At 52.0% G+C, this 12,740-nt stretch overlaps 1 protein-coding gene across 1 annotated transcript; it reads right to left on the reverse strand.

The window, feature by feature from the left end:
- Positions 1 to 251: 251 nt before the first annotated feature.
- SOX2 (SRY-box transcription factor 2) lies at positions 252 to 1,597 on the reverse strand. The gene has a single exon (XM_058843985.1). The coding sequence runs from the start codon at positions 1,343 to 1,345 to the stop codon at positions 398 to 400; it is 948 nt and encodes a 315-aa protein (XP_058699968.1). The 5' UTR covers positions 1,346 to 1,597; the 3' UTR covers positions 252 to 397.
- Between the last annotated feature and the right edge of the window lie 11,143 nt (positions 1,598 to 12,740).

The raw sequence follows: 12,740 nt of genomic DNA on the forward strand, positions 1-12,740 counted from the left end.
GTGGACATTCTGATTGCCATGTGTCTTTTGATAAATACTGTACAAAAGTTGCCTGCAAATATTAAAACATCTTCCTCTTCGCTCTTTGAGTCTAGCTCTAAATATTATTGGTAAAGACTTTTGCAAACTTTCTGCAAAGCTCCTACCGTTTTAACTAGAACTTTTTAAAAGTTTTGTGTAGTTGCTTCCCCTCCGAGATCTATACAAGTTCCTTGTCTGTTTAATTTCTGACCCCCCCCCCCAAACCCCACCCCCACCCCCCGCCCGGAGTTTTCTCTGTACAAAAATAGTCCAAAAAAAAAAAAAAAGTCCAGAATTTCTAATAAAAGTTTTTTTGTTGTTTGTTTTGTTTAGTTTTCCTTTCCCTCCCCTCCCACCCCCCCCCGGCCCCTTTGTCTTACATATGTGATAGAGGGAGTGTGCCATTAATGGCTGTGCCAGGAACAGGTGCACTCTGGTAGTGTTGGGACATATGAAGTCTGCTTGGGGCAGCTGGTTCTGGTACTTCAGCACCTGGTAGATACATGCTGATCATGTCCCGAAGGTCCCCAGCTTGGCAAGGAGCCCTTGAATGAGACGAGGAAGTGACTACGGGGGGACTGGAGCTGGATTCCGTCTTGACCACCGAGCCCATGGAGCCCAGGGCCATGCCCGGGGTCCCTTGCTGGGAGTAGGACATGCTATAGGTAGGCGATCCGTTCATGTAAGTCTGCGAGCTGGTCATGGAGTTGTACTGCAGGGCGCTCACGTCGTAGCGGTGCATGGGCTGCATCTGCGCCGCGTTGTGCGCGTTCAAGCCCGGGTGCTGCGGGTAGCCGAGCTGCTCTTGCATCATCCCATAGCCTCCGTTGGTCCAGCCGTTCATGTGCGCGTAACTGTCCATCCTCTGGTTCACCCCAGCTCCCAAGGTGGCCCCAACCCCTACCCCAGTCGTCATGGTATTGGTGCCCGGTGCCAGTAAGCCCCCCGGCAACGTGTACTTATCCTTCTTCATGAGGGTCTTGGTTTTCCTCCGGGGTCGGTATTTATAATCCGGGTGCTCCTTCATGTGCAGAGCTCTGAGCCGCTTGGCTTCGTCAATGAAGGGTCTCTTTTCCGCCTCGGATAAAAGTTTCCACTCCGCCCCGAGCCGCTTGCTGATCTCGGAGTTGTGCATCTTCGGGTTCTCCTGGGCCATTTTCCGCCGCTGCCCGCGGGACCACACCATGAACGCGTTCATCGGGCGCTTGACCCGGTCCGGGCTGTTCTTCTGGTTGTTGGCGGCCGAGTTGGAGTTGCCTGTGCCTCCCCCCGAAGTTTGCTGGGGGGCGGGAGGTTTCAGCTCGGTTTCCATCATGTTGTACATTCAAACTACTTTTGCCTGGAACCAGCCTTGAGCAGAGAAACGAGGAGCAGCCGCAGCGGAGTCCCAAGCCGGACTTTTTTTTTTTTTTTCCTAGGGAGGGGTAGGAAAGGGGGGAGGGGGACTCCCCAAAACCACACTTGGATCAAGATCAGGATCTTCCTCTTCGCTGATGGATTAATAATGCTAATAACTGCTATTATTACCGCCGGAGTCTTGATTTTAAAAAACTTCTTCCTCCTTTTTCCCTTTTCTCTGCCTGCCGCTCTCTCTCTCTCTCTCTCTCTCTCTCTCTCTCCACCTCGGTCTTAAAGAGCCAGCAAACTACTTTACCCCCTTTTGCAAACACACACACTCTCTCTCTCTGCCTTGACAACTCCTGATACTTTTTTGAACAAGTTAATAGACAACCATCCATGTGATGGGGGCTTGTCAGGCAATAAATGCGTTCGCTCCGGCCAATCAGCGCGCGGCGGCTCCGCCACTGAGGACAAGTCTCTTCCCCTGGTTTTGCATGAAACGGGGCGGGGGCTGGGCGCGCCGGGACGGCTCGGCGGGGAGGCGGGCCCGGGGGCGGCCCGGGCGGCCACTGGGAGCCTTTGTATCTCCCCTTCCAGCAACAGGTCACACACGCCTTTTGGAGGAAGTGGGTAAACAGCATTGTTGCTACGTGGTGTTTTTTTTTTTTTTCTTTTTTTCTTTTTTTTTCCCCTCTTTAAGTTGGTGTTGGCTTGGGGCTAGCAGAAGCCATGGGGGAAGCGTAGCGGGAACGGCTTCCCCCACCCCTGTGCCGGTGTCCCTCGGGACAGAGGGGCTGCGCGGGGCCCTGCGTGTGCCTCGCTTGCCCCGTCCAGGCCGTGCAGTGCCCGTGAAGCGGAGCCCCCAGGCGGGCCCTGCTGCTGCCGCCGCCGAGGAGCGGAGTCCGCAGCGCACCGCCCGGCCTGAGGCTGTGCCCCGGCCGTCCCCGGGCCCTGCTCCGTGCGGCCGCCACAGCGCGCCAGGCCCTTCCCCCCGGCCTCGGAGTAGGGGGATGTCCAGTGCAAGCACGGGTTCCCCACACGCCGTCCCCGCCGAACACAAAGCGGGGCCGGGACCCCTCTGCAGCTGCTGGGAGGGGTCCGGGCCGCGCTCCGGCCGCCGCTGGGCCCGGCGGCACCGTCACCCCGCGCCCATTGCGGGGCGCGGGCGGCGCTGGGTGGGCGCAGCGCGGGGCTGGGGGGACGGCCGGGCGCTACAAATAGGTAGTTTTGTTTCCCTTGTTGTCATTACACGGGCTGCACAAAGCCCCGGCTAAGTTTACTTCCACTCTCTTGTTGGGATCTTTGTTGCTAAACCGCACTTGACGACAAAGGAAGGAGGGGAGAGAGGACGCGGAGCGGGAGCGGGGGGAGCCGCTCGCCGCCCTGGCCGCACTCCCCCGCGCCGCTCCGCGCCTCCCCTGCCTCGACGGGGTTGCTCCGCCTTTCGGTGCGCTGGCGCTCACGGCGTGGAGCCGGAGGGGTGCGGGGCGGCGGGGGAGCCGCAGGGGCCGGAGCGCGGCCGGGGCGCGGGGCGGGGGCCGGGGCAGCGCGGGGCGCCCCTCAGGCCTCAGCCGCGGCGCTGCGGCGCCCCCTGCCGGCCCGGCCGCGCCCCGGGCGGGGAGGCGCCGCCGGGAGCCGCGCGAGGGCCGGGGGGAAGGGAGTGGGAAATGACACCCCGGAGGAATAATAACAACAATAATAATAATAATAAAGAATAATAATAAAAACCCGCCGGCGAACAGGGATGCATCTTTTTTTTTTTTTTTTTTTTTTTTTTTTTTTTTTTTTCCTGTGTGTGGATTATGCAAATAAATCCTGTCGGGTCCAATGTGTTTAATTCGCAAATGTATATATAACCCCTAGATAAGTGATAGGTTAAACTGTCGAAAAATAGGTGCGAATTATGAGATGTGGGATATAACCGGATTCTGACTGTCCAGACACTCCTGAAGGCACGGCGGCTGTTTACTGTCTTATTGTTCTCCCTTTGGTCTGCAGTTGATAAAGTTATTAAAAAATAATTCTAGGGATAATTATTTTGATTTTTTTTTAAAAAAAGAGGATGGGTGGGCGGTGTAGGTGCTTGCTCATCGTGCTAAACCGATAAGCGAGGGCTGGCGGTGCGCAGGCAAGGGGTTATTTTTGCTCTGGCTGTAGCTGCGGGAGGTGCGTGGGGTGCACAGCCCAGAGCTCCACGCAGGACCAGGACATCGTGGGCTGCCCTGTGCTCACTGAAAGCCTTTCGGGGCCTGGTCCTTTCCTAATTGCATTTATCATACGAATAAAAGATGGGAAATGCCTAACAATTGTGCTATCGGGAGTATTTACGGCTCTATTTTAATTAACACTTTTAATTATCGATGCAATAAACTGGCATATATGCATGATAGTGCAGTACAGGAAATAAGGTGAGGGCGATGGCTCTTTTGGGGCATTTTGTGCCTTTCCTCTGGGTATGGAGGTTTGCTTGGTTGGGAATGCACACACGGGTGGGCGGAAGCAGAGGCAGACCGGGAAGCTGGCTACAAAATAAAAAAAAAATAAAAAAAAAAAAAGAAGAAAAAAAAGGAAAAGATGAAATGGTCCCTGATTTTCTATATTAATGACAATAACACCACTGCTCTCTAAGAATACAGCCAGGGAAAGGAGGCCTGCAGAGGGACGGTTTAATCTGAGTGGATTTAAAAAACCGTTGCCTTTGGTATAATTTATGGAAATGAAAAGTGCTTACATTAAACAAATAGTCTGCAAATGTTCTCAGTGATGGGCTCTGCAGCACACGCACTCTTATTTCCAGGTTATGAGTGTCTTAAAAAGAAAATGAATGTTAACTACTTGGATTTCATGTATTTATTGTTCTAATACTCGCCGATTTTTCTAAAAGCCCTACGGATACAACCTATCGTGTTAACTGTATCGGAAAGAATATACACATTTTCATATTATTTTTTTCCCTGAACCTACCAGTAACCAATCTAAAGCAAACTATTAAGCAGACTTGTGGAGATGGGAGATTGCAGCTCCATTTTTTGTCCTTAGCTGCAAATAGAGGTTTAACTTGCAGTAATTAGGTGAGAACTAGCCAAGCATCTTACTATTATGATGCTTGTTAAAAACGCTTCTTTTCTGCATCTGCATTTGAGTGTGTTCCCCTCCACTCTTAATCTTCTTATGGAAATGAAGGCGAACGGCAGGGAACCTGCAGAGACTTAGAGAATGTCCTTGTTAACTGGAATTTCTCAGCATTGCTAATTAGCAGAGTTTGACGACCACCAGTATTGGGGAAAGCTCTGTTTAGCCACTCACAAACCCTTCCGAGGAAGAGCAGACTAATTTTATTTTGTAATTAAAATCTGAAAAGGCCCCTATTTGACAGTTAGGGCTATGAGAGTTTTATCTCCCCGTGAAATAATTACTGCCTTGATAACTCAATTTTCTGCAAAATGTCAACTGTGAGCTCCAAAAGTTTTAATTTCATTACGTTAAAAAAAAAAAAATAGGCAAAGACGAAAATGTACAAATAAATTTCCTCTTGCCCCTCTTATGCTGTAGCAGCCCAGCGCTCGGGAGCCGAAGTTAGTCAGGGAAGTTTTAATGAACTAACTACACCTCAGTCTCTGGGGAATTTCAGTCATCACATGGTGAGTTTGCAGTAGTACCCCGAGGAAATCTTGGGGAGATATAGTCTGAAATGCCCTGCAATAAAAGCCACATTTGGGGTGGGTACGGGCCCAGGCCAGGGGCAGGGGGAGCCCCGCTGCCCGAGCCGCCCTCCCCAGCCCCTGCAGGGTCCCGAGCTGCTGCGAATGCAGGGTGTCCTCAGCCAAAGAAGGGGCTCACCCGGCGCCGGCCGGAGAGCCGGGGGGACCCTCCGGGAGCTCAAAGGGGTCTCGGAAACTTGGGAAGTTTGGCAGGGCCGAGCTGGGGTGAGGCTGGGGCCACTCTGCCTGCGAGGCACGGAGGCAGCTGTTCGGGGAACCTGGGGGGAGCCGAGGCGCTGCGGCAAGTGTAATCCACTCTGCTTGCGTTTGGGATGTTTTTTATTATTATTTAAAACGGTTTAATCTCCTTTTTGTCCCTCCCTGTCCAGCAAGTAGCCCGATTGTCGCTCTCAGAAGTGGCATTACACGTACAAACCAAGGAGGGGGCGAGCCGCGGCCGGTCCCTCCAGACCCCATTTCTCCCAATAATTTCATTCAAGGGCTCTAAGGACCCTTGAAAGCCGGGGAATGCCGAGGGAGCCCCGCGCTGCTCCCGGCCTCTCCTTTCATCCCTGTTCTCCCGAATGGAAGCGCGGGGCGAGCACACGTGCGGCCGGGCGGGCAGCGCACGGCCCGGGCCCGAGCGGGGCCCGGGGGCAGCGGGGGCTGCTGGGCTCCCCCCGGGCCGCGGGTCCCGCTGTGCCCCCCGAGCGGCCCCCACTGCCACCTCCCCTCCCGGAGACCACCGCACGCGTGAGCCGCTGCTGCGGGGCTGGGGCGGCAAAAAACAAATAGCCGAGAGGTTAAAAAAAAAAAAAAAAAAGAAAAAAAGAAAAAAGAGGGAGAAACAAAAAATAAAAAGCATCACCTCCGCTTTTGTCCAGTGCTGCAAGAAGGAAAATTTAAAGAAAAAATAGAACTCGGATCGTGGAGGGAGTTTAACGTACACAATAAGCAGCAGAAAAGCCGAATCGCGCACACCACCTCTCGAAGTCGCTTTCAAAAGGCTTCTCAATAAAAGGAGAAGCCGATTGTCCAAACAGGCTTCCATGACTCTTCATAAATAGCCAACAGCTTCCTCCAAACTGTCCGAGATTTTTGCTCTGCATCTAAAATCACACTCCCGGGATTTCTTTCCCAAAGGAAGGTATAAATGAAGCCCGTACTTTTTCTTATGTGATATTTAAAATAAATCAGAAAATCAAGATCATTGGCGAGGATAAACTTAGGAATTACTGTACAACGTAACGGGGTGAAATTACAGTTGAATGTTGGCTCTTTAGCAAGAAGGCAACCCCCTCGAGCAGTCTATTTAAAGTTATCTTTCCTTCCTAGTTTTATAAGAACAAATGAGTTTTCTTTTCCCATTGTAGTTGAATGAACTCATGTATATTAAACACAAAACCCCTCCTGAAGAACGCTAACTGCTTTACTTAAACCCACAAAGGCACAAAAATCCAGAATTGAAGGCTTCCAATTCCTGAATAAGTCCCCTTAACTCTCTCAGGCTCGAAGGAGAGAGAGATTGGGGACATTCTCTGAAAGTCTTAATGCCTGGAAGGGGCTATCTCAAATGTATTGTCTTTTCCTAAAGTTGAGGCTTCTATTTTATTTCCCTCTTTCCCCTTCACCATCTTTGTGTTGACTTAAGAAAATAATGGTCTAAAAAAGTGTCTGTTCATGGGATCACACGTGTCGCCCAAATCAAATGAAGTCCTCTTTGGCCCCAGCACAGTTTTGATGGAATTATTCCGGCTCTTCCATTGAATTCACACCGTTTCCCAAAGAAGCTGTGGCAGTTTCAATGGAAACGCCTGAGGCACAGCCTGGGGTGCTTCAAGGTTGCTTCTCTCAGCGCACCTCAAACCCTGGCATCCCGAGGCATGGTTTGAAAAGTACATAAAAAAAAAAAAAAAAAAAAAAAGCAAAAAAAAAAAAAAAAAAAAGCCCTTTCCAGTGATTCTCAGATCACTGACAAGATCGCCCATAATGGAGCCAAGACGGTGACTTTTATCTCGCTGTTCCTCATAGTCCTTAATTTGGAGCTCATTGACAGGACAGACGGTAATGACACTTTCAGAACTGTTATGGTCTGGAGTGACAATCTCTCCATCTCGCCCATGGTTTATTGACACCATGGGCTCATTGTGTCAACTTAGGCTTGTGATTTCAGAATTCTCCAGCGACGGGCTCGTTGGGAGGATTTTAATTCAAATTATAGACTAGCTGTCTATACAGTGAATTCATATTTAGACGGTGCTTAATCGGAGCAGAGAGATGGTGCTATAAATAATAACAACAACACTTCCCATGTGTCTACCCACTGTCCTCCATCCGAAGATCTGAAAGAGCTTTGCCGGAGGAGGTCCGGGCGCAGCGGAGAGAGGCGAGGGGGCCTCGGGCTCCTCCGAGGCAGCAGAAGGGAGCCCGTGGGTCTCCCCGGCATCCTCAGCCGGCTGTGCCCCGCAGGTGTGTGCGACAGGAGGGGCAGGACGGGCGCTTTAGGCGCACAATGATCTGCGGCACTGCGTGGGGTTGAGGTGTGGGGTGCCACAGCCCCTTTTCCATGGAAATCACGGGACAACGGGGCTTCTCCAAACAGCCCGCCCGGCCCTGTGGGAGCCTCCCCGGTGGGAGCGGATGAATGTGAGGAGAAAGGCCCAGGGGATGCCCACGGGCTGGGACAGAAGGGGCGATGCTGCGGGTGCTCAGGGCAGCAGGTGCCAGGGACGGGCTGAGGGGGAAGCAAGAAAAGGTGAAGTGCGAAATTGGCCTTTGAGGCTGTTTTTCTGGTTTGTTTCTTCAAGTCTCCCACCGCTCAACAGAGAGATGTAGGAAATGCCGGCGTCCAGAAACAGCTCCTTCCAAAAGACATAAATAAACTAAAAATGCACTTTTCTTCCAAGTGGAGATGAACGAGACCGAGCACAGAGCGAACCCCCCCTTGCTGCCAGCTGAGCACGGAGCTGACGCCCCCCTTGCTGCCAGCTGTCTGCCAAGCCTGGGACCCGATCCCAGATTTACAGCATTTGCTCCCTTGAGTAACGTCCGCAGAATAAAACCCAGCAACTGAGTTACGAACCGAGCCCAGAAAAGCCGCTTTTTGGTTAAACTGATCACTCGGGACCCTTGATTTTATGTGCCAACTTCTGCCCTAGGGAGGGGGGAGTTTACGACCCCTTTACAGCCCCCCTCACAACTGGTGTTTCTAAGAGGAGCACTAACAGCCCCTCTCCTGGAACCGGGTTAATCATTCACCTTTCGGCAGGAGTCACTAAATTTTTGTAAAGTGCCTCCTGACGCTAAACCATGCGTACAAACGCTCTGTATTTTTTCCGTTTCCTGTGGTAATTGACATATAATACCTCTGTTTATAACTGGCTTGACAGATCTATACAGATGTATATTTTTGCTTAATTTCAGAGTTATATATACCGAACGCATGCTAACTAAAGAACCAGTAAAGGAAATCTGGGAATTCCGTTGTGCAGGAAATCTGTGCAGGGCTCTTGCTATTATTTATAGAAAATGCCATGTCTTTATTTTGGGCGCTCTTACTACAGAATTGCCTTATTAGGGAGTCTCGAGCGGAGATCAAACTGAAAGAATGGAGAAAGTATGCTCAGCGCGACAAACAATAATATTTCATAAAAACCTATCCGAATATAATTTCTAAAGTGAAAAGTTTATTGTGAGACCAACAGCCATGGGGTTCATTTAATAGAAGAACTGCGGCGTTATGACTTTCAGCCAGGCTGTCAACAGGAGATACAAAATAACCCCAATTTAACAGAAATAATTTGGTTTCCATTAGTCTTTTTCTTTGCACGCAAGACGCATAAACCGTGCTGGGTATTACTGCAACTAGCAAATACCACCGTTAAATGCACTACACTGAGCTACGTGCACGCTATAAAATAAGTAGAGAATTCATCTAAAAAGTTGGTGGCAATGCAGCACGTCACATATTTTGGCTAATCATTTTATATCACCAGGTTTCTTTTAAATCTGTCATCTCCACAATGAGGAAATAAAATCGCACTCCAGGCACTCACTTAAGATAACGCTTCTTCCTTTTCCAGGAATTGGGGAGGGGATTTTTTTTTTTTTTTTTTTTTTGTGAGGGGGGATTGAGGTGACTTTATCGCTTCGGGTTTAAACATATGCCATTTGAGAAAATGTTTTCTTAATGAAAAGGAACTGTTCAACGCTGCTTACAAGCAACACCTGTCAACACTGACTTATTTAAGACACGTTGGGAGGAAAACACAAGCACGAGCATCTGAAAGGCTGGCATTTGCTGACAGCTCTGGAACACCGAAGTTGGGAACGATGAAAAATTAATCCTGATTTTTCTGTGCCTAAGGCTGCCAATAAAGAAGTTGGTCTGCCGGGGATGTCCCGCCGCGGTCCCACGGCAGCTCCCCTGCTCTGCCTAGGTGTGGGAGAGCATCACATATCAGCGTTTCTGTAAGATCCAGGCTTATGGAAAGCTCTACTTAGAAAGAAGTCGGTGGCACTTCACTCATTTTTCTCCCACGTTTATATATCTGCGGAGAGCAAACGGCGCAAGCTGGAGGTGGCTTCCCTGCCCGTAGCTCCTGTGCTGGGCTCTCTGCTCACCTTGCCTGTCCCTACCTCCCCGCGCTCCCTTTAACCCCTGCAGTGACTCGGAGCGGCTCCCGGGTCGGCTCCAGCCCGCCCGGTGCTGCCGTCGGTGCCGCCGCAGGCGCGCCCGTCCCGCGCGGTCCCCGCGGGCGCCCCCGGCGCGGCCGACAGGGGGCGCCGCCCCCCGCGCGGAGCGGCCGCGGCAGCGGGGGGAGCCCGGGGAGCCCGGGGGGAGCCCGGGAGGAGCCCGGGGGGAGCCCGGGGGGAGCCCGGGGAGCCCGGAGCCGAGCGGGGTCGAGTACAGATCTTTAGTCGTCGTGGATAAAAAGAGATTAAAGGCTAAATTTTTTTTTTTTTTTTTGTCGATTTTAACCAACTACGGAAATGTAGAGCTTTCATCCTTTGATGTTTCCCAGAAAGAAACGGTTATATCGGTTTGTGAAATTACATCGTCTCAGAGCCAGCGAACCAGCCGTGGAGTGCTAAAATAATTTAATTAAAAATAATAATAATATGAGGACCCGAGCTTCCGCAGAGGCACTTAAAAGCTGACACATGCCCCTCCATCTCCCCTCTCCCTAGCGCTCCCGATGTTTCCTGACTGCCGTTTGATGGGAATAATTAAAAATAAGATAACCCCACGCTAGCGGGGGGCTCGTATCCATCGCTTGCGGCGCGCTGTCCTCACCCTGCCCCTGCACGGCCGGCCTTGCCGTCCAGCCCTGCTCTGCAGGGGCAGAATAGTGCAAAAAAGCAAATCGCTAAAATCATAAATCGAATGTTGGACTTTTATCTTATTAACCATAAATAAAATTGTAACCGGCTACCCACTTTTCCCCTACTACAAAACCCCTTCACCTGTATTTAAATAGCACGTCTTTAATTACAGCAGTTGGGATGTATGAGGCTGAAATGAAATTAGCAGTCATTACCAGTCCTTTAACTCTGTGGTGCTTTTGATCAGCACTAAATTAGCTTTCCAGTCCTAACAAAGGCTCTATAGCAAGCAGTGGGCTGTAAATAAGACAGCTCGACCTGCCCTCAACACCTTTTCTCTTGTCAATCACAGCTCTATCATTCAGTCCAAGATTAACCTTTATCTACCAAATTCTTACCAAGAAAAAAAAAAAAAGGTGGGGGGGGGGGCGAAGAGGGGGAAATCCAACCTCAACTTTGCTAACTGTAACTAAAAAGAGTTTCCCTTTAAACGCTATTATAATGAGCCAATATGTCAAATTCGGGCCTTTCCCAGCCCCAAGTGCATCAGAAGGCAGCGGAGGGCAGCTAAAGGTATTGATGATTTATTATCGACTTGCCCGGGTGCGGACCCCGCGCAGCCGGAGCCCGGCCCGGCGATGCGCCGCCTCTGCCCGCGGTGTAGCCCCGCTTTGGGCGTGCGGGGAGCTCCGCGGGGCCGGCCCCCCTTTGCCGGGATTGGGCCGGGAGCGGCCGCGCAGCGCCCACAGGGGGCGGCAGAGAGCGGCGTGCCCGGGAACCCCCGCCCGGCGGCCGCTCCGCGCCCCGCGCACCGCCCCGGCCGCACCCGCGGAGCGCCCGGCCCGGGCCGCCCGGGAGAGCCAGGGAGCATCTCCGGGAGCGGCGCGGGGGCTTCGCGCCCGCCTCGCCGTGCGATGCGCGGCCGGGGGCTGCGCGCCTCTCCGCCCTCGCCCCGAGGGGCTGCGCCAATATAGCGGCCCCGTGGGGAACAGCCCGGGGCGGCGGGGGAGAGTCCCGGCTCTGCTTCGGCCCGAGCGCTCCCCGCGGGCCGTGAGCTCCGCGGGAGAGGAGCGGACTGGGCAGAGACAGCCCGCGGGCCGGGAGCGCTTCTGCCCAACTCTCCGCTCGCGATGCGCGGCCGCGCAATTTCAGCCGAGCCCAAACCCTACGCGAGTCCCCGAGTTTAACGCGGTGGAGCTCAGAGCGGCGGGTCGTAGGTGGGAGCTACATTTCCAGATCGTTTTAAAGGTCACGGGGGAGGAGGGGGGAAAAACTGTGAATGTCAAAGTTGTGCTGCAGCTACTTACATGTCGGTGCCAGAGCAGGGTGGTGGCTGTGAGAGGTTTGATTGGCAGCTCAACGCGAAAGTCCGCGCGGACTCCGGAGCCCGGCGCAGCCCCGGGGGTCTGAGCACTTTTCACCGGACAGAGGCAGTTGAAGGAAGCTCGCACGTCCCCTTCTCTTCTCCTCTCCTCCTCCATCCAGGACAGAGAATGAATCCATTTCGGTTTTTCTTCCCCCGGCTCTCTTTCCGTTTGCCTACACATCCTCCAAGTCCTAGCCCTAGCTCTTAACTGCAGTCCCTGGAACAAGAGGGGAAAAAATCGTTTATGGCTTAAAAAAATTCCCAATGGCTGATTTTGTGTGTGTGTTATAAGAATGCACCCACAACAACAAAAAAGTCACTTCTCTGTCCCCCACCGTACAGCAGAAGAATAATAAAAAAGCTTTATATTTTTGCAGTGGGTATTCAAAGATAATTTGATGCCATTGTTTCTGCTACAGATGGTTCTTTTTAATACAATAACACTGCTCTTTGTGCATACTACACACAATAAAAATCGAAAGCGTTCTCCTGAATAACCATTTTGTTCTCGCTTGTATACAGGCCAACAAAAGCTGCCGTGAGGTAATGGGTTCTGTTTATTGAAGCCATAGAATAGAGGTTTGATAAAGATTTTTGTATATGGGGAAAAAAAATTAAAATAAAGACCTCGCAAGGTCGAGCTGATCTCTGCGTATTTATTACCACTGAAATATTTTATCAATATATTTCTTTGAGTTGCAGCTGCAGGGATCCCTCCCCTCCCCCCACCCATAATCAGCCCAAACATCTGTTTCTTTGAATTTGGGGAGATCTACAGTCGTGGCCAGACCTAAAAATCCAGACTTTGAGAGCGACTGGGGCAAAGCGGCTCAGCGCGAAGGCAGCGGGCGCTGGGGAGGCGAGGCTGAGCAGCCGCGGCTGTTCCTGTGCGCGCCTATCTTTGTGTGGCCGCTTCGCGATGTGCTGTCCACGCACACGCGCACACAAAGGCGCAAACCTCTGCTGCCATCCCCGGGATCGGCCCA

Source organism: Poecile atricapillus, chromosome 8 (genome assembly GCF_030490865.1).
Source record: "Poecile atricapillus isolate bPoeAtr1 chromosome 8, bPoeAtr1.hap1, whole genome shotgun sequence".
NCBI lineage: Eukaryota > Metazoa > Chordata > Aves > Passeriformes > Paridae > Poecile > Poecile atricapillus.